The sequence below is a fragment of the Saimiri boliviensis genome, chromosome 9 (assembly GCF_048565385.1).
Source record: "Saimiri boliviensis isolate mSaiBol1 chromosome 9, mSaiBol1.pri, whole genome shotgun sequence".
Taxonomy (NCBI): Eukaryota; Metazoa; Chordata; class Mammalia; order Primates; family Cebidae; genus Saimiri; species Saimiri boliviensis.
The window spans coordinates 83,844,879-83,871,428 of record NC_133457.1 but is presented as its reverse complement, the minus strand read 5'-3'; the positions used below and the strand labels follow the sequence as shown (position 1 = coordinate 83,871,428).

At 40.6% G+C, this 26,550-nt stretch overlaps 2 protein-coding genes across 2 annotated transcripts in view; one reads left to right on the top strand and one right to left on the bottom strand.

Moving 5' to 3' along the window:
* Positions 1-23,667, bottom strand: part of LOC120367937 (uncharacterized) — a 769,718-nt gene extending 746,051 nt beyond the window's left edge. The window contains exon 1 of the mRNA XM_039479820.2: positions 23,578-23,667. The gene's annotated coding sequence lies outside the window, so the exon portion shown is untranslated. The remainder of the gene's footprint in view (positions 1-23,577) is intronic.
* Positions 1-26,550, top strand: part of SPTLC3 (serine palmitoyltransferase long chain base subunit 3) — a 158,440-nt gene that overhangs the window by 85,146 nt on the left and 46,744 nt on the right. The window contains exons 6-8 of the mRNA XM_003933197.4: positions 703-796; positions 16,226-16,331; positions 23,514-23,733. Of these exons, the coding sequence (XP_003933246.1) occupies positions 703-796; positions 16,226-16,331; positions 23,514-23,733 (420 nt within the window). The remainder of the gene's footprint in view (positions 1-702; positions 797-16,225; positions 16,332-23,513; positions 23,734-26,550) is intronic.

The window sequence follows — 26,550 nt, the reverse complement described above, 5'->3', positions numbered from 1 at the left end:
TGACTTTATCCACATACTTCAGACTGAATTGCCATGCATACTTTTCCAAGTTTTTGACTGTAAACCAGGCGTCCCCAAACTATGTCCCGCGGGCCGCATGCGGTCCCCTGAGGCCATTTATCCGGCCCCCGCCGCACTTCAGGAAGGGGCACCTCTTTCATTGGTGGTCAGTGAGAGGAGCACAGTATGTGGCGGCCCTCCAATGGTCTGAGGGACAGTGAACTGGCCCCCTGTGTAAAAAGTTTGGGGATGCCTGCTGTAAACAATGATGTTTTTGCCTACATGGGATGTTAATACAGCGGAAAATGAGAACCAGAAGTAAGAGCTTGAATTGTCCTGCACAAAAGACCCCTGCCTTTCAGTAGAAATAATTGAGATGCCCCTACAAGTTCATAACTCACCCAAAAATCAACCAATCTAGCTGGTGCTTAGCAAAGATCTTGGATGAACTTCTCTACTGAAAACTATATGTAAATGTAGCAATGAACATGTAATCTCTTAAAACAATTCCCGTCTCCATCAGCTAACTGCTGTACATGATTTTATCCATATAGACACCAGGTTAAACTTTTGGCCTTTTAAAATTAAAGTGAGTTTTAGAAATCTGTGTTATAGGTTTTAGAGTGTCTTCCTGTCCCCACAAGTTGTTTTTCCTTTGTTTTATTTATTGGCTTGTGTTTTGTGTGCTTGCTTTCTGCACAGGGATGCCTCATTTTAAGTGATGAGTTAAACCACACATCGCTTGTGCTTGGGGCCCGACTCTCAGGTGCAACCATAAGAATCTTCAAACATAACAGTGAGTATCAATGTGTTACTCAACATGTACAGGCTTGCTCCTAGAAGAAAGTAAAGATTATTGATGAGGCTTTGTTCTGTTCTTCAAGCTGACAACATAGCCTCAAGAAACACAATTATGTTTATATTCACTACTGGCTTGTTAACCTCTGGTGACCTGGAACAAATGGTTGAAGTGCATTAAACATCCAGATTGTTAAGTGTAACTCAAACACATTAATGCCACTGTTAATGGGTTTTCAATGTGGCCTCTGAAGACATGACTGATCTCTTAGGACTGCCATTTAATTATCAGAAGTGTTATAACTCTTCCCTTTCTACAGCTCTTTCTTGGGAAGGTTTGAAGACTTAAGTTTTGTGTTACAGTCAGGTAAAAAAAAACAAAAACAAAACAAAAAAAAAACGAGCCTGTTTCTTATTAGAATGCCTACTTTGGCCACCCACAGATGCTCAGATCCCCACCCAACAAAACCATCTATTCAACTTCATTGAAATGTCCTGTCAGGCTCTGGTTTGTGTGGCTGGGTGGTGAGATGCAGGCTGAAGGCTATTTTTTTCTTTTTTAGAGACTCGATAAGGTAGCATGGAAATTATCGGGAAACACTTTGAAGGAGGTGGATGGTGGTGGACACCTGAGATCTCGTATCTAACTCTGCTTCTGACTTACTGTGTCACTTTGTATAAATCCTTTCATCTTTCTTGCATTCAGTTTCCTTATCTGTAAAATGAGGTGTTTAACTCTGTGATAGGTAAGGATCCTCCTAATTGAAAGGTTCTGATTCTAATTTGTTATCGTGATTGGAAATTGTGATTCCCTTCTTTCTGTGTATGTGTGCATGCACACACACACATGCATACATGTGTACACACATGAATTTGTTTTCTTTTTCTTCCTTACTACCTTTCTCTCCTGCATTCCTTTCCCCTTCACTTTGCCCTGTTCCTCTTTCCTAGCTCTCCCCTCCATCCTCCAAGGAGGTAACAAAGTTTGAAGTGAGGAAAAGAAGGCTGATGGAGAACTGAGGAAGAATTGTTTCAATTCTGTCCTGCCTACCTCACAGCAATCTCAAACCAAAGAACAATTGTCCCATGGGGGAGGAAAGAAAATGCCTGGGAGTATTCTCAAGTGAACTCCTTTGTCTAACTCATATAGTTGTTCAATTGAAAAATCTATGGCTCTCACTGAGTGAGGTCAGGTCTGGCTCTACCTTACTGAGCCACTTTCAATAGCTATGTAAGAGTGAACACTCAGAGTGAAGTTCAGGACCAGACCATTCAGAAGAGCCAGACTCAGGGCCCCTCAGATTTACAGCATGGCTGTAACATCTAGCTTAATGTCATTCAAAATACATTGACCTCATTTGTCCATTTTGCATCACTCAATTTCGGCTTTAGACTTTGATAAGCCAAGTTAAATTCTTTCAGTTCTGCCTGATATATCATGGATTGTCACGTTTAGACTCAAATCATTTTGACAGGGTTGGGAATTCATGTTTGGAGTAGATGGCCTTCAGGGCTCCAAGTAAGTTTATTAAGAGACTACAAGGAATGCCTTTGGTATTAGCACAAGTGTGCTGTGCCCTTTGATTCTTCCACATGACACATGATTGCTGATCAAAGGCTCTGTCTACTTGGCAGAAGATAAAGGGGATAGCTAGGCAGTCACTCAACTGTAGTTCCATCCATGTATGTAGTTAAATGTAATAATCTCACTTCTAGAGAGAGACATAGTCGGGTTGTTACCTCTTTGGAACAGACCAACATTATCATCATCAATGTAAACCTCTTATTTCTTCATTCTACTGTGTCAGTGCTTATAATGCTAGCTGCCCAAGAGTGGCATCTAGGGAACATCTATAAAAGATCAATGACTGTGCTCACCTCCAGATCAACTCAGTCCAAATGTCTGCCATATGGATAGATAGGTAAACATACATGCATATATAAATAACCAACTGGGAGACTAAGCACACACTTCATTAATCATTGACCAAGCATTCCCTATTCTCCAGCTTAAGGCTTTTAGGGTAGAAATCCTCCAAGATAGCCATCATTTGTTTGGGGCTAAGACATTTGAATTTTTTCAGAGTTCCCCAGATGATTATAATGCATACTGAGATATACAAGACCTAGAATCTTATTTTTGAACTTCCTTTAATCTAAGCTGTCCCCAGACCTTGCCAGTGTGCCCTCAGATACATCACCAGACATCTGCCATATTAATTATCCTCACTCATCCTGTCTCTACTCTTTCACACTATTGATTGAACATTGGCAAAAAAATGCATTTATTGAGCATCTATTCTGATTCAGGCACTATGTTAGTCCTTTAAAAGACTATAAGTATGATAAGTAATATCTTAGTTATCTGAGGGCTTGGAATCTAGTAGGAAAGGGAGATATGTATGCAAGTTACTGTATAAAATGCAAAGGGCCGTGATGACATCAAGCAGTGGTTAAGAGTATAGGCTTTGGCTACAGTACTTTCTCACACCCACTAAAATAGCTAAAATTAAAAAGATCACACCACCAAATGTTGGCAAGGATATGGAGCCACTAGAATGCTCACCCATTGCCTGTGGAGTGTAAAATGGTGTAACTTTTTGGAAAGTTATTTGGCAAAGTTTTATAAAGCTAAACATACCCCTATACTATGACCCTATACCTAGGCATTTACCCAAGAGGAATGAAAGTGTGCATCCACTAAAAGGCTTATATAAGAATGCTCATAGCATCTTTATCATGATAGGCAAAATCTGGAAACAATTTGAATGTCTACCAACGGGAGAATAGAAAAAACTGTTATTTATACAACAGAACACTCCTCTACAATAATAATAATAATAAAAAGCAATAAGCTACTGCTATACATAAAATGGCTGACTCTCAAGAAAAATTATTTTAATTATTTTGGGTGAAATAAACCAGACTGAAAAGTGTACACATACTGTGCGAGTTCATTTATAGTAAATTCAAAATCAGACCAAATTAATTTATGATGATAGAAATCACAACAATGCTTGTCTCTGGTTTGGAGGGAGGGAATTGGTGAGAAGAGGCATAAAAGAACTTTGTGGGGCCATATTTTGATGGAATGATGGTTACATTCTTATTTCAGTTCGTTGAATTTTACACTTAATATCTGTATGTTTCCCTGGAAGTAAATTTAATCTAACGATATTATCACCATACAACATATATAAAATTAAAGTGATTGCTTCAATATTTTAAAACAGAGTACTGGCTTTGACCCACATACTTGTGCCCTCATTCTATAGCTTATTAGACTGTGAGACTGTGGTCCTAGACATACTACTTTTTGGATCTCCGTTTTTCTATTTCAAAAATGAGGATAATTAAGATGCATAAATAATACTATTGTTGGAAAAGGGATATAAGTGCCTGGCACAATGCCTGGCAAGAGAAACTACTCAGTTGTTTGTAGTTGCTACGGTATTACTATTATTAGCCTCATCGTCATCATCAGTGTCACTAAGGGACAGTAGAAAACATTATAGAAAAATGAAGAGTCTATTTCTTCTTGAATGGCAATGAAACGGATGACATTAGCAGAAGATGCTGAAAAATTAAGATAATTCTAATCAGGGAAGAAGAAAAGACTATTTTTTTTTTTTTTTTTTTTTGAGACGGAGTTTTGCTCTTGTTACCCAGGCTGGAGTGCAATGGCGCGATCTCGGCTCACTGCAACCTCCGCCTCCTGGGTTCAGGCAATTCTCCTGCCTCAGCCTCCTAAGTAGCTGGGATTACAGGCACGCACCACCACGCCCAGCTAATTTTTTGTATTTTTAGTAGAGACGGGGTTTCACCTTGTTGACCAGGATGGTCTCGATCTCTCGACCTCGTGATCCACCCGCCTCGGCCTCCCAAAGTGCTGGGATTACAGGCTTGAGCCACCGCGCCCGGCTGAAAAGACTATTTATTTCAAGCCTTCATCCCCAGAACCTGTGAACATTCTGTTGCCTGGCAAAGGGAATTCCAGTTGCAGATGAAATCCAGACTGCAAAACAGCTAACCCTAAAATAAAGAGACTATCCACACAGGTCCAGTGCAATCATAGGGTTGTTAAATGTGGAAAAGAGAAGCAAAAGAGTGAGGTACAGGGTAATGCAATGTGAGAAAGACTTAAAGAGCCCTTGCTGGCTTTGAAGATGAAAGAAGGCCACAAACCAAGGAATGCAGGAAGTATTTCCCTAGAAGCTGGAAAAAACAAAGACATGGATTCTTCCCTAGAGCTTCCAGACAGAAATACAGCCCTGTCAATATCCTGATTCTCACCCAGTCATATCCATTTCAGACTTCTGACCTCTAGAACAGTAAGATACGTTTGTGTTGTCTTAAAGTCATTAAGTTTATTCTAATTTCTTATAGCAGCAATAGGAAACCACTAGGCTTTCACTCACAGGTGCAAAACGTCCTTGTTCCTACCCAACCACATGTTTATACAACTTTGAAACATGAGCATATTCTGCTGCTGATGTATTTACATCACAAAAACAGCCCCCTTGAGAGCATAGTTATTTCCAGGGTCCTCTGAATGACTTCCTTCTTGAGAAGTGAGGGAAGTAAGAAGTATACGGACAGTGCAGGAACTGAATGGAGTTATAATACGTACAGCATCAGATGCTGCTGGCTCTGTTGCCTGCTCTGCTGTTCCCAGGATAATACTAACTGCTTCAGTATGTGGTGATGCCTTAATCCTTGATATGCATCCACACAGATTGAACTAATACAGAGATTGTGTAGGATCTGCAGAACCTCTGTGTATATGACACATACAACCAGTCCAGATAGAAGTGAATAACTTGCCAGACAGGTTTTAAGAATTGCCACCTGCCCCAGAGCATTTTTAAACACTGGGATTGTGGAATTTCATGCAACTCTAAACTTGTTCTGCTCCCATGGACTGTCCTCTGCTTCACATCCTCTCCTTACACCTTAACAATACTCTTCTGGTGGAGGGGAGGAGGTTCTCTTTTTTTTTTTTTTTTTTTTTTTTTTTTTTTTTTTTTTTGGTAGTACCAGGGGAAGTGGACATCCTTAGTTACTTAAGCCAATTACAAATGAATCAGAATTCTGGGCCCTTGAATTTTTGAATTCTCTGTAGGAAAAATATACCTAAGGTATACTTAAACCCACTCAGACCATCATAATACACTTTTAAACCTGTATGAATAGGCTTGACCATTAACTCCAAAGCTATTCATTATTTCTCTCTCTCCATTTCTCACAAAGTCAGAATGAATACCTGAGAAGACTAAATAGAAGGAAACTTCTGCAAGGGAGCAAAATCAAAATACCCAAAATCTATTTCCTAAAAACAGGAAAAGACACAGAGGTGCATTTTTAATGATGCTAAATTCAAAACTGGGTACTAGAGCCAGGTGTGGTAGCTCATACCTGTAAGCCCGACTCAGTTAGCTAAGGTGGATCACTACTTGAGGCCAGGAGTTCAAGACCAGCCTGGGCAACATAGCAAGACCTCATTTCTTAAACAATAACAACAACAACAAAAAACCCCAAAACCCTGAGTACCAAAATCTTTTATCATCATAGATTAGTTCTTCTACAATAGTAAATGTGGACAATAGCTAAGTCATAACTACTATCTAATTCATTCAACATTCACTGGTATTAAGTTCTTTAGCTAATTAGTTCATCTAATTTTAACAGCAACCCAGAAACACAGTTCTTTTCATTATCCTCATTTTTTTAAAGAGAAAACTAATCCTCAAAGTGATTATATGACCTACCTAAGGACAGACAAATGATAAATCACAGGGGCCAAAACGCAGACTCAAGTCTATTACTTTTGTCTTGATTGCTTCCCCCAGCGGCAGACCCTGAGACATGGATGTAATCACAACTCACTTAATCAGAAAGTGATGGCAGGAAGCACCAGCAGATGAGCAGGGCACAGGAAGGCAGCCAATATGGTGTATTGTCAAGCAAGTGACCACAGTGGACAACAGGACCTCGATTCTACTAGGAAACTGTGGGTGCCAGGATACATACTTCAGTGTTATCCCCACCTGTGGGCTGAGGGAGCTGCGATATTTATCCACCAATTCCCATTTGTGACTGATTGAAAGCTGCTCCCTATACAGGCTGTGTTCCCACAGCCAGAAAATAAAGCTCTTAGACAAAGAATGGCCTGTATTTACATTAAGAAGCTGGGCTGAGGGGATATAGGCAGGATATGCCTCGCACTTGTTAACACTCTCAACCACCAGCTGAATCCAGCTACTTCCTGCCAGCCCATAGGTAAGACTCAGAACACTATGGTCCCTTGTGTAAAACTTGATTCAGTGTGATGGCTACTGGAGCCCTATCCTGTCAGTAGACTCAATTTCAATTCAGAATGCTGACATTTGGCCTCTGCATCCTTGCTGGCTAAGCACAAAGAATATCTTTTTGCATTATCTATTGTGGGCAGCTTCAGTGAAATAGCCAACTCTCAGCTTGCCCTGGTGGCATCTAGCTGTTCTCCAGCCATTTCACAGCCTCAGCATCAGAGTCAGCTGCAACCAGGAGCCAACACATTTGTTCTCCATAGTGATTCTAGTGCATTTTGAAGAAATGAGCAAATGACGAAGTTATTCTTCCCCAATATTTCTCAGGCTTTTGTGTGCCCACGAGGTACTTGGGGGTCTTGTTAAAATGCACACTCTGACTGAGCAGGTCTGGGTGGGGCCCTGAGATCCTGCATTCTGACAAGCTCTTAGGTGCTGCTGCTGCCATGCAGAACCACACTTAGAGCAGCAAGCAATCCTCAAGTGAGTCACAAAGACTTTCTTAAGCTAGCCTTACAGAAAAGCCATTTCTTCAGCTAAGAGAGTTGCCATAAGGTCACAGGTCCAGGCAAGCCAAGAATTTGGAGTGGTTTAAAAAAAAGTGGAAATAACCAAATTTCTACCTAGCAGCAACTAAACGCCAAGAGGAGGAAGAACAAGAAGTCCAGTGTTTGCCAGAAAACTCAGAGCACTACCTAGTCTGCACAACAAGAGCTCGTGAGGTTAAGTAAAAAGTTAAACCCTTAAACATGGCTTAGACTCCTTAGCAAGCCATGATCTTTTAGAGCTCAGTGTCCAAGTTGGTCTTCTAAACTCGGTTGTTTAATAAAGACATCAATCGCCTCCCTATCTTTTCATGATAATCAGCTGTATTGAGCCTTTGCTGTAACGAGCGATTTACATTCACCTGCTACTCTTATCCCCTTTTTGACAGATGGAGAAACATCTATCAGGTGGTGAAGTGACTGCTTAGATACACAGAGCTAGTAAGAGTCAGAGCTGGGATTTAAACATAGGAACTCTAACTCCAACATCCTTGTTTTTAAGCATGACATGCTACCTCCTTTCCTGGCCTTTTTCACCCTCTGTTTGCCCCAGATGTTAGAGTGATGAATGCAATACTTGGTAGCTTCCATCTCCCTTATACCTCTCCCAGGGCCAAGGCAGTTTTGGTTAGGTAGATGCTGCCAGCACCTGGCTGAGACCCTAACCACTGGGCTCCTATACTGTTCCCTGAATTATGTCTCACCTTCATGCAGTGAGCACCCTCATTTGGAGATTCCATCTCAGAACTTGTCTCATTCCACAATCTCCTCCCTGAGGATCAGAAGCCCAGAGCCCAAGTGTATTGAACTCTGTGACGCTGGTTTCTAGGCTCTACTTAACCTTCACCTCATGCCTACAAGGTCAAAAGTTGCTGCAATTACCCGCTTCTCCTGCAGGGTAAACAGACCCTGTGCCTAGCACCTGCCTCACCCATAAGCCCAACCCAGGTCATCTGCCCTCAGCTATCTTTTGCACTCTTCCAAGAAGATCCCTTTGCTTCTTTCAACTGCCTAAGGCCATGCAACAACTGTCCACGTATTTAAAGAGCCATCCAGAAAACTTGAACCAAAGTCCTTGCACAATCTGCTTTATAAAACATAAAGGCACCAAATTTTCAGTGCACCAAAAATGCTCCCTGTGATCTCATGGAGAAGATACTCCATAAATGTGACTTTCAAAAAATAACTGTTTTGCTTCCCAAAACTGGTCATTGTGATGTTTTTGCCCAAAGGCTAAACAAGGAGGGCAGTCCTCCCCACCACCATCTTAAAAGTAAGAATTTCTTTGTCATCATTCAGAGCTATTTAAATACCCTCTAATTACTATTTCATGTTTGGGCTGAATCTTGAAGGATAAAACTGTACATCCAAAGGAATAAGAGGAGTGGATATACAGATAGAGAGAAAGGGACCAGAAACAGTAAAAAGTAACATGCATTCATCATCCAACCATCTTTTCACATACAAAATATAAGTGCCTCTGATAGGCAGACAAAAATATTTTTGCTGAGCAACCCATAGAGTAGGTAACCAAAGGGTGTCTCTAAATGCAGCTGGAAGTAGTTTGTGGGACCTTGGATGACAAAGAATAAACCACCAACCACACCAGGAGCATATGGAAAGTGGAGGCTGAGTTTCAGCCCCAATCCTCAGTCCCTGGATCCAGAGGAGAGGGAGGGAGGGCACTGAGAAATGGGCAGTGAGTGAAGATCTCACATTAGATCTAGGCTTTTGGAAAACTCAGAGCTCCACAAGAGAAGAGAAAGGAAGAAGCCCTGGCATATGCAGCAGTATTGCCATTCAACAGTGAGATAAAAGGAAAGCTAAATGTCTGGATTTTTTTCTTCAGGAAGACACACTATGAACTATGCCCAACTTACCTTCTTGGAAGATTCTGTGTCCCTTGCTGCCTTGTGCCTTCTTTTCACAAAACTGCACCTTCAGCTTTTCCAGATCCAGGAGGCTTACTATTATTAGGGTTTTGAACGTAAGGACAGGCACAGGCTCAGGCTGGCTACAAGCATTTGTCACCTAAGCCTGATTGTAGTTTTGGACATATAGTTGGACTATTCCAAGAATTTAGTAATTCAGTAAACCAGTTAACCATGCTGATGAAAGACTAGGACTGTTTTGCCCTGGGCACCAGAATGCAGGCTCCACATTTTCATTTCTTGTAACAGCGTTTGATCTCGTGAGACTTATTCACTACCACAAGAGCATGATACCATTAGATCTCATGAGACTTATTCACTACCACGAGAGCATACCATTAGATCTCGTGAGACTTATTCACTACCACGAGAGCATGATATCATTAGATCTTGTGAGACTTATTCACTACCACGAGAGCATGATACCATTAGATCTCGTGAGACTTATTCACTACGAGAGCATGATACCATTAGATCTTGTGAGACTTATTTACTACCAGGAGAGAATGATACCATTAGATCTCGTGAGACTTATTTACTACCACGAGAGAATGATACCATTAGATCTTGTGAGACTTAATCACTACCACGAGAGCTGCTCTCGTAAGACGTGTGTTTCCCCTTACGCCTTGATTGTAAGGCCTCCCCAGCCACGTAGAACTGTGAGTACATTCAACCAGTTGAATGTAAATAAATTACCGAGTCTCAAGTGCAGCGTGAAAATGGACTAATACAACACCAAACCAGCTCAATCCTCTTAAGTCTGCTACAGATCAAAGGAAACGTCCTTAGTGAGTCAGACTTTGTGCTGAATAACACCGAAGGCAGTATTGATGCTCAAATAATGGTGATTTTTAAGTCTGTGGTGTGTCTTTATGACTTGACAACAACACTGTATAATAGCGCCGTGTGTGTGCTAGATGATGTTAAATTTATACCTTTATTTTAATTTCCATATCTCAATTTTCTTATTAAATCAACAAGAACGGGTTTGTTTGGAGGGCTTTTGTTTTGGGAGTTTTTTTTTTTTTTTAAACATAACTTCTGGCATGCATTTTTTTCATCTGCCAAAAAACAAAAATCTAATAGTTCTTCCCTACTTCTCAGAGGTGTCATGGGGATTAACATAATGCAAGCGTATGTGCTTTAATAAGCATTATTAAAAAATCCCTTGCAGATGTGAGCATGCAGCTTGCTGAAACAGTAGAATCCCATAGGGCCTTCAGAACTTAAATCACAATGCCTTAAACCTGCGGGTTTGTAATCCACACACTGTAGCCTTGTAGAGCAACAGAGAATCAGAGAGGAATGTACCAGGGGCTAAGGTGGGACCAGAATCCAGGCCAAGGTCAGTCATCCCTTTCCCTGTGTAGCTTCCACGATTCTAAGAGGTCAGAGAGTTCACCCCTTGCAGGAGGGAAAGAAAATGGCTAATTGAATTTCCTTCTGCTCAAGAATCCTGGTGTGTGGACCTGGGGATTTGTGAGCTCCACCAAAAGCCACACCCATGGAAATCTCCACTCAAGTTAAGCATAACAAGGTCCCTGCCTTGGAAGAGACTGGAATTCTCTTGCTTTCCTCTGCAAAATGTATAAAACACAGCAGGACCACTGAACTGAATGGCTTGTTTTCATGTCTTGCATGTTATTTTTTAAAACGGAGAGAAACTTCTTCTTTAGGACTCATGGTGTTCATTTTAAAATCCTGGACTAACCCATAGTGTGTATGTGACCTTTCTGATGCAAAAACAACACAGTAGCCTCTGAATTGTTTTCCAAATCTCAGAATATTCATTTTTAAATGACTGCTAATTTAGTTCACTTGGGATTAGTTTTTATTTCAATGGCATCGGAGTCACATTACCATGTATCATTTCTGCACCAAAACTTATAAATTCCAAGTCCCAGAAGGGAAAGCATTCTTAACAGGAATGCCTTTATTCACCGTCTCTTTATTTCATAGGCTATAGGTTACAGATGATGAATAATAGTATAAAAGATTATAGACATAATAAATAAAAGATGACAGAAAAGGAAGACTGGTTCTCCCAGTCACAAGATTTTCTTCAACATTTTAGGACCTCTGCCTAAAGCAAAAGTGAAGACATCCAAAGAGGTGAAAGTTTATTAACCGAAAATTTCAAAACAAGACAGCTGCTTTTTGTTTCCTTGGCTGCCATCTAGTGGTTAATAATATACACTAAAACATGCTCTTGGGAACATTCAAAAAATATCTGCCTGTGTTTAAAACAAAAGATGTCATTAATTTTTTAAAACATACTGCAGGCAGGAGACATTTATCCTTTCTAATAATTGTTATTTAGAGCCACAAGTGGCATTTCCTTGCCTGTTTCCTAGTCTACATTCTTTCTACAGGAAAAGAACATTGATGCAATCACTAGATAATGATTGAGCCTAGTACTGTGTACTAAGACTAGAGCAAGAATGATAAGGATGAGGTCCTTGCCTTCATGGAAGAGACATATGAAAGCAAAAAAACAAACATCGTGATGAGTGTTTTAAAAAGAACAGACGGCCAGGCACAGTGGCTCACGCCTGTAATCCCAGCATTTGGGAGACAGAGGCAGACAGACCATCTGAGGTCAGGAGTTCGAGACCAGCCTAGCCAACATAGTGAAACCCCGTCTCTACTAAAAATACAAAAATTAGCTGGGCATGGTAGTGGGCACCTGTAATCATAACTACTCAGGAGGCTGAAGCAGGAGAATCACTTGATCCTGGGAGGCAGAGGTTGCAGTCAGTCAAGATTGTGTCACTTCCCTCCAGCCTGGGCAACAAAATGAGACTCTGTCTCAAAAAAAAAAAAAAAAAAAAAAGACAAGTCAGGAGGGACACCAAGGAAGAAGCCCTTAACTCTGTTCTGTATTATTGATAAGAAGAGTTTGGATTAAGACTTGAGTAATGAATGACCACTCTCCAGACAGACAAGAAGAAAATAAGCATGGAGGAGAGTCAGGAGGTTCTGTCTTGGGGAATATTGACAAACTATGTCAGAAAGACAGGCAGAGGCTAGATCAGGAAGGGCCATTTGAGATCGTATTAGGCAACTATATGGAACAAACAGTGGCATACAATAATCAGCACGTATTTCTCACTGGAAAGTGAGCAAGGGTAACCATGCTGTATGTGCCATTAATCCTCTTCTGGGGCCATCCTGAGACTAGGTGGCTAGCCTGGACATTTTCTTTTTCTGTCACCAGCAGAAGCACAAGAGAAAAGAGTAGAAATGCACAAGACCTCTTCAGACCTAGGTTTGAAACTAGCAAACTGTCTCTTCTCTGTATTCCATTAGCCAAAGCAAGTTCTTGCCTGAATGCAAGCCAAGGGGCAGGGAAGCATTCTCCACCGGTGTGTGGGAGGGGTGGCAAAGCCACACAGAAGAAGGGACTCAAATAAGGTGAAAAATGGGGCCAATAATGTAGTTGCCATGGGTTCCATATACCCATATTTGTCTAAAAAGTGGATAGAAAAACATATCGATCAAAATAGAAGTCTGGCTTTGAATTATGGCTTCCAGAGCCCATGGATACTGAGTATGGGCTCATACCCAGATCTGGGCCCTGTCCGACACCAACTGATTCAAAAATCTCTGAGTAGAAATTTTGAGGATCTGCATTTTAACTGGTTACCCAGACGATTATTTCTATTCATCCTGAAAGTTGGGAACCACTGGAAGAGTAATGAGAAAATAGAAAAAAAATGTCAAGGAAAAAACATAAAAGGAAATGGGTGGAAAGAGGAAATAGTACCCGCAAAGAATACTAAACACAGTGGGAAAAGGAATAAGAAAAACCAATGAAAAATGGTATCCAGACCGGAGAGGGAAGAAATTTAAAAAGATACGTATGTGTTGAATTTTGTCAAACGCTGCTCACAGGTCAAGTAGAACAATAAAGCCCTGTGAATTTGTCAGTTAGGGAACATTATGTGAAAAGAATATGATGGTGATGCCAGGATATCATGAGGCCTGTTTTGCAGGTGAAAAGGGAAAAAAAAAAAAAGAAAGCAAAGTGGCATGAAATAAAACAAAGATCCACCATCCTTCCATTTCTTCTTTCACAGGTCCTTATGATCATGGTGAAATTGATGAATTCCACATTTAAACTGACATAACACATAAAAGTTAATTTCTGGCTAATTATTAAAGTAAGAAAAATGACCTTTTTCGATATCTGTTGGTTCCGATATCATGCAGGATATTATTGGTAGCATACTGATAGCATACTATAATAACTGAGGCTTTATATATTTGAATAAAGAATTAGTCTCTTAATTCTTCATTATTTCAATACATATTTCCTTCATTTTTTCATTATTTATATGATGTTTTCTTAAGCAGGTTAAAGGAAGTCGAATAGCGTATTAGCACTATTACTTGGATTCCCAAGAATTCTCACTAGCATGCAGCATCTTATTCATGTCACAAGCTTTTTCTGAATTTCAGGACCAAATATCCATTCTCTCAGGGGTGGATGCCAAGGACAGCTTAGAAGGTGCCATGCTAACAAGGGCCTCTCAGAGATGAGGTTCTGATACTGCACTATCAAATTCTGACTTGTCCTATCCCACTCCAATTCACAGGAAGGCACTTTTATTTAAAATGCGGTTTGCTTAAATGTACTTGATAATTTTTAGAAACACACAAATATATTCACAACTCTGTTTCTAAGAACTGTTTTGTGGCTTCATTGATTGTGGCAGGGTTGCAGTATGGAGAAGTCAATGCACCCACTAATGGATTCACCCAGCTTTGGGGGAAGCCCTAAAACAAATCCAGGCACAGACAGGAGACTAAAAGACAAAGTTGAAGGACTCTCCATTGAGACCAAGAACTGCAGTTAATTTCTACCTAGACCAGTGAGTGATGAGCCAATACACATCTGCTTCTTGAGAGCTTTGTCTACAGTGGCCAAAACCAGTATTAACTATGCAGAGTTAGATTTATCTTTTTTTTTTTCTTTGAGACAGAATCTCACTCTGTCACCCAGGCTGAAGTACAGTGGTGCAAACTTGGTGGGATTAGATTATAGACCTAAAGTATTTCAGTTTCAGTTTTTCAAAAAAGGGAAAGCTAGGAAATGCAAAATATACATCGCAGAAATATAATGAGTCTCAAAAGTATGCCCATAAACCTCGGCCACTTTTTTTCTTGCTAGGCTTAAAAGATAAAAACAAAATAATAGACACACACACACTGCAACCTCCATCTCCTGAGTTCAAGCGATTCTCCTGTCTCAGCCTCCTGAGTAGCTGGGATTGCAGGTGCCTACCACCACGCCTGGCTAATTTTTTGTATTATTAGTAGAGACTGGTTTCCACCATGTTGGCCAGGCTGGTCCTGAACTCCTGACCTCAAAAATTTATCTTTGTTAGATGTCACCTTTTTTTAAGCATTTTAAATGGTGTCTCTAATGCCTGGTGAACATTACATAACAAGCCAACCAGCAGTTAAGTAGCATCTCCATCTTTTAAAATCTAGACCTCAAGTATTCAATTTCAAATTCTCAAAAAACAGAAAGTTTAAGAAATGCAAAATATACACGGTAGAAGTATCATGATTCTAAAACGTATGCCCATAAACCTCGGCCATTTTTTTCTTGCTAGGCTTAAACATTTTGTAATACACACATACAAACAAACATGCCAAACAGCTAGATTGGTAGGCAGGTTTCTCTAAATGGTCTCTCAGCCCAAGCCCAGTCATCTGCATCTGATTATATTTGACATTAGAAGTTAAGACTATTCTGCCAAACATTCATCCTCCCTTGTTCCACATCACCGTGTAATTTGGGAAGAAGGGACAAAGGCTTTCACATAAAGCAGCAAAGGGTAGTAGTGTTACAAATATGGGTCACGGTACAGACTACATGGGTTCAAATCCTGATTCTGTTGCTTATGGTAGACCTCAGGCAGTTTACTCAACTCCTCTGTGCCTCAGTTTCCTGACCCACAGAATGGAAATGTTACTAGTACTTCCTCCAGATGGTTCTCATGAGAATTAAATGAGGTTTAACAAACAATGAGCTTAGGACGATGTCTGGCACACAGATAGGGCTCAATAACTGTGAGCTATGATTGTGTTCAGAGATCTCCACATATTTTGAAAAAAAGGCTTAGTTGTCCCACTGCCTTAAAGTTTTGAATCTTCTGAGGTTGGGGGATGTCCGAAATCAAGTCTCAAAGTGTAGGAGGTGAGATCTGTGCAAACTCAGCCAAACCCTAACACGCTCCTGTCTAAATGCTTGATGAGTGGTATTATGTTTCTCAGAGTTCATTTTAGCCTGCAACAAAGCTTAGTCCTAAGAGGTACATTTAATGTAGAATTTCAATCTCTCCAAGGAAGGTGGGGAGAGCCTCATAAGAGCCTAGGAAACCATGCCCCACTTCTGAGAGTTTACTCTGCCTACTTGTACAAATCCAGCTATTTGTCTTGTCAGAGTTAAGTTCTACTAAAAAATAGACACCCCTCTCTCTCCCAAAGGGTTCTCTGATTCTGACTTCATTCTCTGAAAGTTTAAGTCTGAGTATGAACATAAAATATCTGATGCCTTCTCAAAAAAGAAAGTGGAAAAGAAAAAGTAAGCCCTCTCATAACTCAATTTCTTTTTTGGTATTATTTAAAGACACACAAAGCCTAGAGAAGCTCCTGAGAGATGCTGTCATCTATGGCCAGCCTCGAACCCGCAGAGCTTGGAAAAAGATTCTCATCCTGGTGGAAGGTGTCTACAGGTATGTAAATAACCAGACACATTTTATGACTTGGAGGCCTGCAGCAGGCTGACCAGTGCAAAAAGGCTGATCTTTCCTAGCAAAATAGAGAGATGAGTTAGATACGGTTATTACAGAGTGACCTGAGACATAACCACCAATGGGAGCTGTCAGTTTTGTGTCATCTTTCTGATGACTCTATACATACGGCAGAGCAGCTTGGAGGCTGGCATGCTTGTGAAGGCTTCCTCAGAAATGTCCTCGAAAGGCATTGCTAACTTGAGTTGATTCTTTCCACTACCTTTGACTGCCCCAGAGTCTCAGAGACCTTTTGCAGTTGGGTTATTCAAGCTCAGAACACTCTTTGCCTTTATGACTAGTAGGTATTGTTGATGAGTGGTGCAGATGCCCCTACCTGGATAGCACACCCAACCCCAGCTGCTTGGCAAACTGGGTCAATGATTGGCATCAGAATACAAAAGATCTGCCTGTTTTCCTCAAGGGAGGAGTAGCCTGGAGTGCAATTCTTGTTCCAAAGCCAGTGGGTAGGAATGGGGTGATGTCTAGTCCATAAACCAAGGAGATGTTATTTCAGAGTGCCCACTCCTAAATCAATTCTCCAACAATCCTAGTGTTCGACAAATTGAGGAAGATATCTCCTATAATGATAGAAAAGTGAAAAATATTAAAAGGAAGGAAGCAAAGGCTGTTAAAACGAGGAGTGTGGCTACAAAGGAGACTTGAGAATAGCCACAGGATTTCTTTCAGCTCGATAATCTCTTTAGTCCCTGAGTGTACATTTTTTCTGCTACATGAATGAACAAGAAGCATCAGCAAAGTGTGTGTGCCTCCATCCCTTTTGTGGGGGGGAAATAAGTGAATTCTCCCAACTTTAAAATAATAGTAATGAGCTTGGATTTATTTTATTTTTAACATTTTTAACTTCAGTACTTACTGGCTGCATGGCTAGGGTTCTGGATGTTCCCAGTTCTACTGTGGGAAATCCAAAGTTTGCATTTCTAGTTTCTAGTAGCTCACTTTCTGCATCACCTATCGGTATGTCCTACAGCCAGCCCAGAGAGTATGTACTGTTGAAGTCTTTGGTAGCACTCTAGACCAGTAGTTCTCCAGGGTGAGCTTGTCCTTGCCCCAGCATAGGCACATTTGACAATTTTCATTCGTTATAACTGCATAGTGTGTGCCTGCCACATGGCAGACAGAAGCCATGCTAAGCATCCTACGATGCACAGAACAGCCCCCACAACAGTTATCTAGCTCAAAATGCCAATACCGCCAAGGCTGAGAAAACCTGTTCTGGTATAACTGACAACTCATTAGCCCTAAACTTACTGTTTTAAGAAATTATCTCATAATGACTCTGGGCTGTCGTAATCTCAAGCATGGATCTTTTTCCCTGTGTGATTTTGTGCCTGCTGCCAGCCTGGGAGGGGAGCAAATAGAGCCCTTATCTAAACACCTGTCATTCAGGCCTAGATTCGCGGGAGGACGGATCAGCTGAGAGAGAGCAGACTGGGCATTTCCTTTAACCAGAGTAAACAAAACCCAACTGCAAATAAACAGAACTTGGCTCCATTAAAGGAAGGTTAGGTCTTAAGCACTTTGATGATGGCTGAAAATAAGTAGATCACCGGCATTTTACTGGCAAATATTCCCATCAGCTACACAGAAACCACTCTGGCAGCAGGACTTGTTAGTGGCCATGCCAGGCCTGTATCCCACCACTTCAGAAGGACAAGGGAGCCACGTATGGACTTCAGCTCCAAGCCAGGGTGGCACCAAATGGCAATTTTCACTGCACTAGCAATGGTGACTGCTCAGTTACCTTTTGCCATGTAACAAGCCACCCAAAGCATAATGGTTTATTATTTCCCATGCTACTGTGGGTTGTGTGGACCAACTGAGTTTTTCTGCTCCACATGGTGCTGGTTGGAGGCCACTCCTGAGACTTCATTCAGCTGATAGTTTGTCTGGGGCTGGAACATCCAAAATGACCTCACTTGCACATCTGGCCCTCGGTACTGGCTTTTGCCTAGAATGCCATGCTCTCTTCCACACGGCTTCCTCTATAGACAGTCTCTTCTCATTGCGTAGTCTTACAACATAATGCTGGCTTCCAACAGAGCAAAGGTGGAGGCTGCCAGTGCTGAGACATTATTACTTCTGCCCTGACCTGTTGGCCCAAGCACACCATAAGACCAGCCCAGATTCCAAAGAAGGTGAAATAGACCCTACCCTGTGATGGAGGATCCACTTGTATATACAAGGATGGGAAGCTTTGCAGGCAGCCATCTTTGGAAGCCATCCACCATAGTGGCTTAATCGACCTAGTGATGACACAGAGTGAAGTCCCCACTTTCTATGAATTTTCCTTCACAAGGAGGTTCCATTTCACCCACACAGGAATCTTGATTTTAAATGAGACCAAGATTTAGAAGGCTTCATTCACAGATAGGAAACAGGGCATCTCTTTGACAAACCTCAGTAACTCTTGGGGTCCTCAATTTCCTCATCTGTAAAATAAACATAGCCTAGAGAGGAGTTCTAGAGCTTTAATATTCAAAGGAAAAGCCTTTATATAGCTGTTCTAATTTGCAACTACCACAAGATATTTGCCATAAGGCTGGGTGCAATGGCTCACGCGTGAAATCCTATCACTTTGGGAGACAAAGGTGGGTGTATCACTTGAGGTCAGGAGTTTGAGAACAGCCTGGCCAACATGGTGAAACTCTACTTATACTAAAAATACAAAAATTGGCAGGATGTAGTGGTGTACTCCCATAATCCCAGTTACTCAGGAGGCTAAGGCACAAGAATCACTTGAACCTGGGTGGTGGAGGTTACAGTGAGCTGAGATCATGCCACTGCACTCTGTCTCAAAAAAAAAAAAAAAAAAAAAAATTCCCATAGAATTTTCCAAAGGTCTGAGGTTAAGAATGTGAAGTCAATAGTTCACAAATGCACTTCTACTTTTTAGAGGTATATTAGGAATGCATATCTTGTTGAAAGCTACACAAAGCTGCCTTTGAATTTTAACTCCCAGATTTTTTCTCTTGCTTGTTGTCTGCCACCATGGGTAAAGTATCCCTACATACATAACCACGGAGCCCACATATATCAATTTTTTCATATCCCCCGAAGAGAGCAATCAGCCAAATCAGAAAGTTTCAGGCAGATAATAAGATAGAAAAGGCTAGATACCCAGTCCGAGAAGTCATAAAATTCCACAAAACTAATAATAATAATGTCATCATTCATCGGTATTATTATTCATATGTAGAATATAGAGGATCCAGGATTTCGAGACAGGCCTGCGACTTAGGTTCAAATCCTGGCATCACCACCTACATCCTGTGGCCTCCATAGGGTACTTTTATAATAATAAGTATTCAATGAGGTCATATAAGCTAGTGCTTGGCAGAGGCCCAGCCCATGGAATGCTCACAACCAAGAGTGGCTGTCTTCATCATCACACTGATTTCAGTCTAAGAAGTCACAAATCAGAAAACGTAAGTCATCTATGTTGCAAGCCTGTTTGCTCTTCTTCCATCCAGAAGGTGGATGTTAGAGAAAGAAACTCACATTGACCATGTGTCTACTCCTTGCTAAACATTTCCCATGTGCAACCTTGAGTAAGCCTCCAAGTATTCCTGAAGTTACTGTGACTATGAAGAAATTGAGGCTCAGATAACTTAGATAACTTGCCCCAGGACAGATAACTGAAATGAGGCAGAGCTGGGATTAAAACCAGGTGGCCCTGATGGGACAAAGACTCAATGTAAATGAAGCGTCAGCCTATGTGTCCATATCCAATGAAGTAAACATGGAAAATGCAAGATCATCCATTTGACCTTTACCATTAACCTACCTAGGGCTCAGTTTCTTCAACTGTAAAACAAGGACATTGAAACTTGAAATCCAGAGTTTCGTGAACCCTTAATAGTATTATTTCAGTGTTCTGATCTGTATGTTTTCATTAATTATTGTTTTTAAATCACATTTTTCTAATTTAATGTCTCTGAGAAGTCTAGATCCCTTGTCAACTCACAATGGTTGAGAATCTCAAAATTATTCAAAAATATCCTTGAGTTGTGGTGTCCCAAGTAACCTGGGACATACACTAACGTAGCTGGAGCTCAAACTTTCAAAATAAAATTAATGAAGGAATGATAGTCATCTCTTCCAAAACAAACACATATATAAACATATGCACATATGCTGTAGTCTCAGATGACCATTTACTCTAAGAATGTAAGCTATTCTCCTATCCTCAAAATAATGTAAATTGAAGGACTGAGAACTTCAGTGGTAAATTCTTACCACATTTCTATGGTTTAAGCAAATAAAGAAAAGAATAAGAAAATGGTAGTTACTTTATTGTTAATTGATCTTAACTCCCTTTTTCTCTCTTTCCATCTTGCTTTCTTGTTTTGGGTTATACTTTAGGCCTACCAAGGAGATTTTTCCACCATGTGAGTTAGCTAGCCAGTGGTTAAATTCTCAATCCTGCCAGTGGCTAATATGGTTTGTACGTGCAGGGAAAGGTGGTGAGAGGGAGATTTCAAAAAGGAGGCTTGTCACTTAGCTAATACATTATGTAATAGAAAAGACATAAAGGAATTATTCACTGGCTTGCTGGTTTAAAAATAATTCAAGTCCCTGCACAGAGCTTCAAATTAACTCGTGGAATTATCTGTAGCTACAGTTGTATTTTTGTTTTTTTTCTCCTATTGAAGTCGAAAGAAAAACACAACCTTCCATTCAGGAAGAAAGAATAAAATGCTGTTCTTGTTTTCTATGTCATTTTTGGCACTGTTTTTTGACAGCAATTCCTGTGAATAACATAGATAGCCTTTTTATGGCTACACGAGACTCAATATCCCACTATGGGAAAAGGCTTAATTCAAATTTGATCATATTGTGAAAATGAAAACTTAGTGTGGGTGAATATAACTCTATAAAAGTTGAGTTCTCTCGAGGACTCTATGTATGCCCTGCATTAACTCCAGAAGTCAGCAGTATTGTAGAGTCATTAATCTTAGAGGAAGAAATATAAACCAGGTGGGCAGGCTCCTAACATCAGCTAGTCCAGCCCCATGGAAAGATGGTTAATTAGCTGCCTGCAGTGTCTGCAAATACTGTGGAACATTAACTTTGGCTCCTGTCAAATTCAGTTTCAGAACAAAGAATGGCTGTTTGTGGCAAGTCAGGTTTTTGGTATATTTGTGTTACCAACTTATAACATTTTAAAGAGAAGAAAATTCTAGAATTCTGAGGACCTGAGGCATATTATGTCTGACATCCACCACGACACCTACATGCCTGACTACTATGAGATTCAACATTGAACATTGTCAAGGGCTCCCAATTTCCCAAGTCAGGACTCAATGCAATCATTTCCTCCTACACTTCTCCTAAGGACCATAACAATTCACTGAATGCCCATCATGGATCATGTAGCTTACAAGCGTGATTTCAAGGGATTGTTATAAAGACCCTGTGAAGAGGGGCCCATCGTCCTGTTTGTATTACATATGAGGAAACAGGCAAAGAACATCATATAAATTTCCCAAGTTCACAGTTAGTACGCTTAAGCAGTCAGATGGCCAGACTGTCTTCCTCTCAATGAAAACAATTTTAACCAGCAATTAATTTAAGAACATGTTGTAATGAACTCACAAACTTACATAAGAAAAGACAACCTATTTGGCCTTTATTTCATTAAAATCTGAACGCAGCCACTCAAAACTACCTTGTGAAACACAGAAATGCTGCACCCAATGATCACGATGCTCTCTCCAAACCAACACGGGTTGGTCTGGGTAACTGTGCACACAACCAGCTGGACTGTTTTGACTGAATCAACCTAACACCTAAGTTTATTTTTTAATACATTAAATTTAATCTAATAGATAATTAGAGAGGGAAGCAGAAGTTCAACTCTGTTTGATTCAATTAATGAGCTCTTGAACCAACTTAAAGGGTTGCTTGAATTGTCTGACAAGTTTCTTTGTGTGGTGAGTGTGTCTTGTGTGTCTTCATACAATTTGCCTGTCAGTACAGTCAAAATTGTGTGCAAACAGACACAGCTTCCAAAGTGTTCTAAGAACTAATGAGTCCGATTTTTTTAATCCATTGAGTCCTAGAGGTGCCATGTAAATATAAATTGTAACTTTACTTATTCATAAACTTCATTTTTTTTCCCTTTGTGCCAGAGGATGTAACAAAGCTTCCCAAGAGGGTATCTGTTAATTAAGAGCATTTCTCCCTCTGCCCTAGCATGGAAGCTTCTATCATATATCTGCCCCAGATCACAGGACTTGAAGTGCTTTTGCAACTTACAATATCGTGACAAATAAAATTTGGGTTAAAACAAAAGAATGCATCTAGAGCAGTGGCCCTCTATGTGTGGTCCCCAACCACTGGTGGCAGCATCTGCTGGGAGCTTGGCAGAAATTCAATTCTCAGACCACGCCATACCCACTGAATCAGAAACTCTGGGGCAGGAGTCTAGCAATCTGTGTTTTAACAAATGCTTCAGAGGATTCTGATGCTCACTCAACTTTCTGTTCCTTTGCCCTAAAGGAACAGAAAGAGGAGACACCTCAGCCTTTGACTTGCAGTGGGTATTGAACAAGAGGTCTTTAAGACTTCCTATTGTACTTTAATTAATGCTATGACGTCTTAAATAAAATTCTGTGTCTTTTTAATTCCCTTTTTTAATCTATGGCAATTCAAGCACTGAGTTTAGGTCAAACCGACCTGGCCAAACAGGCAATACCAGGCAGATAAAGGGAATGACCATAGAGTAATTTCACCTATTCTAGCAGAATATCTAAAATCCAAAATGGTCAGTCTAGTTACTCTAGCCGGCTTTACAAATTATTTGGATCAATAATGCAGTGAGCGGATTGTTTGCTTGGGAATTAGCTGAAACTGAAAGCACTTAAATCCATCTAATTGAAATTATTTTATCCTAGTAGGACAGAAATGCCCAAGTGGCCTTACAAGATTCAGAGGGCTGTCTCAGCCAAATAAAACCTGCCTTCAGACCAAAGGAATGGCTTATCTCTGTTGTCCCTGATGTGCATCAGGGTAGACTTTCTAGGATGTATTGATGGGGAAACTGGCAGAGCTTCCCAGGAGGGTATTTGTTAGTTATGAGCATTTCTCCTTCTACCCTAGCATGGAAGGTTCCATCGTGCATCTGCCCCAGATCATAGCTCTAAAGAAGAAATACAAGGCTTACCTCTACATAGATGAAGCTCACAGTATTGGGGCCGTGGGCCCAACCGGCCGGGGTGTCACGGAGTTCTTTGGACTAGACCCTCACGAAGTTGATGTGCTCATGGGTACATTCACCAAAAGCTTTGGAGCTTCAGGAGGTTACATAGCTGGAAGGAAGGTAAGAGAGGGACTCTTCATGTCTGTTTAAAACCTGAGCACCCTGGGGATGCAGTGTGTAGGGCTTCTCTGTATTTCATGATAGCTTCAATTCAGTTCACCACACCTCAGCTGATCACTGCAGCTTGGCTACAGTGGTTTCACAGCCAGGTAAGGCCCAGAATGTTGCGGAGCTCCCTTGAATAGTGAAGAGGAGCATGTGATGAGTGATCGCATTATAATAAAATGACAACACTGACCATGTACACAAGGGGCAAAGTACCAGGGAGAGGAATAATTAACTCGGTGAAGTAGTATCTAGGACACGGTTTAGAATGAATGTCTGTCGTGTAGACAAATAATGGTGGGGGGGAGCATATTTAACACAGAGAGAGAATAATGAATACCAAGTCACAGAACTGATAAGGGGATATTACAATAAGGGGATATTACTATAAGCAGTTTGGGTTTTGTGGCACTGAAAAACACAAGGAAGGTAATAGCAACAGTAGGCAAATGTTAGTTATTAGGGAGGCTGATACTATGCTACAAGTTGTGGGTGTTAAGAGTTTTAATTAAAACGGTGGCAGGAATGTACTTTTAAGAAATTTTCTCTGCAAAACAATTCTTTCCATAATATTGCATAAACCAGAGGTCAAATCCTGCCATTCTCTAGTATCTTATCTATATGCCTTAAAAATTTTCATCTACTGGGAGTAGACTGTTCAGTGAGTGTTTGTACTGTCATTCTAGTGCCAATATCACCAAGAGGTTTGTGAAAAGAAAACAAATATTTGAGAGAGATTTACAAGGAAAGGAAGGAGACAAAGAAAATCCAAGAAATCCAGTATTCAAAACTGGGTCTGAAGGATCAAGGAGCCAGCTGTCTGACCTGTGAGTGGACAGCCTTGTCCAAATTCTGACAGCTATCTCAGACAAACCTACACCTGTCCCAAAGAGCCAGTGTGACAGTGATCTTGGCTCAGCCTAGGATGCCACACCAGGCCAAACCTAGTGCATGCAAGTGGTATCAACAAAAATCCCTGCTTCCCTACCTATTGTGATGACCAGGAACAAGAGTTCAGACTTCTGGTAAACCCATTAGACAAACGAAGACGTGCAGCCGCAAACGGTCCTCTCACTGAAAGCTCATGATTTAAAACAACGGATTTAATTCTGGCCACTGGCTCTGCCATGAAATGCACAGACGCTTAAAATATTAAGTGGTCTTTACCCTTCCAATAAGTACTGCTTTCTTTCAGGCCCAAAGCATTGTTTTTCATTCCCTCTCCCCTGACCTGTGGGAACTAGCTGGATAATGCTAAAACCATTGGAAATGCCCAGGATCTTACAAAATTCAGCTAAATCTGGTGAAAGTTAAATGTTCCCTTCCTAGACTGTCGAAGCAGTAGGATCAGAGTCTCGAATTTAGGAGCTACCTGATCCTGGCTACATTGCTCTGTGAGCTTGTGGTTTTTGTGATTAGCAGCAGTAAAAACTACAACATTTTTAACCAAGCGTAACTCCGTTTCCTGAACCAAAGGCACCTGAATAAACTGAAGCAAGCCAATCCTTGAAATGTTGTCAAATTTGGTGGATGTCACATTCCCCCCCCGCCGCCCCGCCAGAGTGCCTTCATTTGATACCCACTTAAACAAAGGCTCACGACTAGCAGAAGTAAACACCAGTTCACCATGATTCTCTCTCATGCTCTCCATTCTGGCGTCAGCTAGAGTATGTTTAAGGTGTAGTTGCTCCTGTCTACACAGTTTCTATTCATTTGGAGGAGATACTGAGCAATTGTGAAAGTTACTACTATTTACATTACTCAGGATGCAAAAACAGTATGTACATCTGTTCATTTTACTACCTTTTAAAACGCTCATTTTATGCATATTTGGATCCAGAGGGCCTCATTGTTCGTTCCCCTTCCTCTCCCTCCTTTTTCTTCCCCATCTTTTCTCTTCCCTTCACGTTACTCTGCAGTATCTAAATTTACCACTAGATGGCAGCAGGAATTAGAGCGTGTCTGGCAGAGACCCGTGAGCCTACACAGAGCTCTACTGCCCTAAAAAAGCGAGATGCAAAACATTGATAAACAGAGCAGTTTTCAAGATCTGGGCGGTGAGCAGGAGACAGGAGGGCGCTTGAGAACGTGCATGTATTATCCCTGAAGACTTAAGAATCAGTCACATACACACCTATGTGAAATGGTTTTGGTGGGACTGTGATAAACCCAGATAAACTGGCTTCCTTTTGGCCTAATGAGTCCATGATTTAATGGAACTTATATATCTGTTCCTTTGTACCTTTAATTATTTTGATTATGTTAATTTTTCATTATGTATAATTTCAAGTTAAATTATATATTTTATTCCTGTGAACTTTTGATAATTTTGTGAGGAATTTTTACTTTGAGTTGGTTTAAATTATGCTTTTTAACTGAAACAACATAGAATTGGGCAAATACTAAATTTTTTGAAAAAACTACTTCTACTTATATGTTGAAGTAATTAGAGTACAGTTTTCAAACTCTGACGAATACTTTAAGATAGAGATAGATACATTGATAGTTGATAGATTAATAATAATCTTCCAGATACTTTGCTGTATATATCTCAATTTAGTATATATTGCAAAATAGCTAAGATTCTAAGCCTGTGTATACAAAAGTAACAAAATTAACCATAAAAAAGCTGAAGTATACATGCTGAGACTTGCTGTTTTTCTGAAGCTGTATTAATTTCAATTTTGCTGTGCTCATGGGGTTCTCAATAAACCCTGAAAATAATCAGGCTCAAAAATCTAGAAAAAAAGATAAAAACATCTGGCTCTTAAC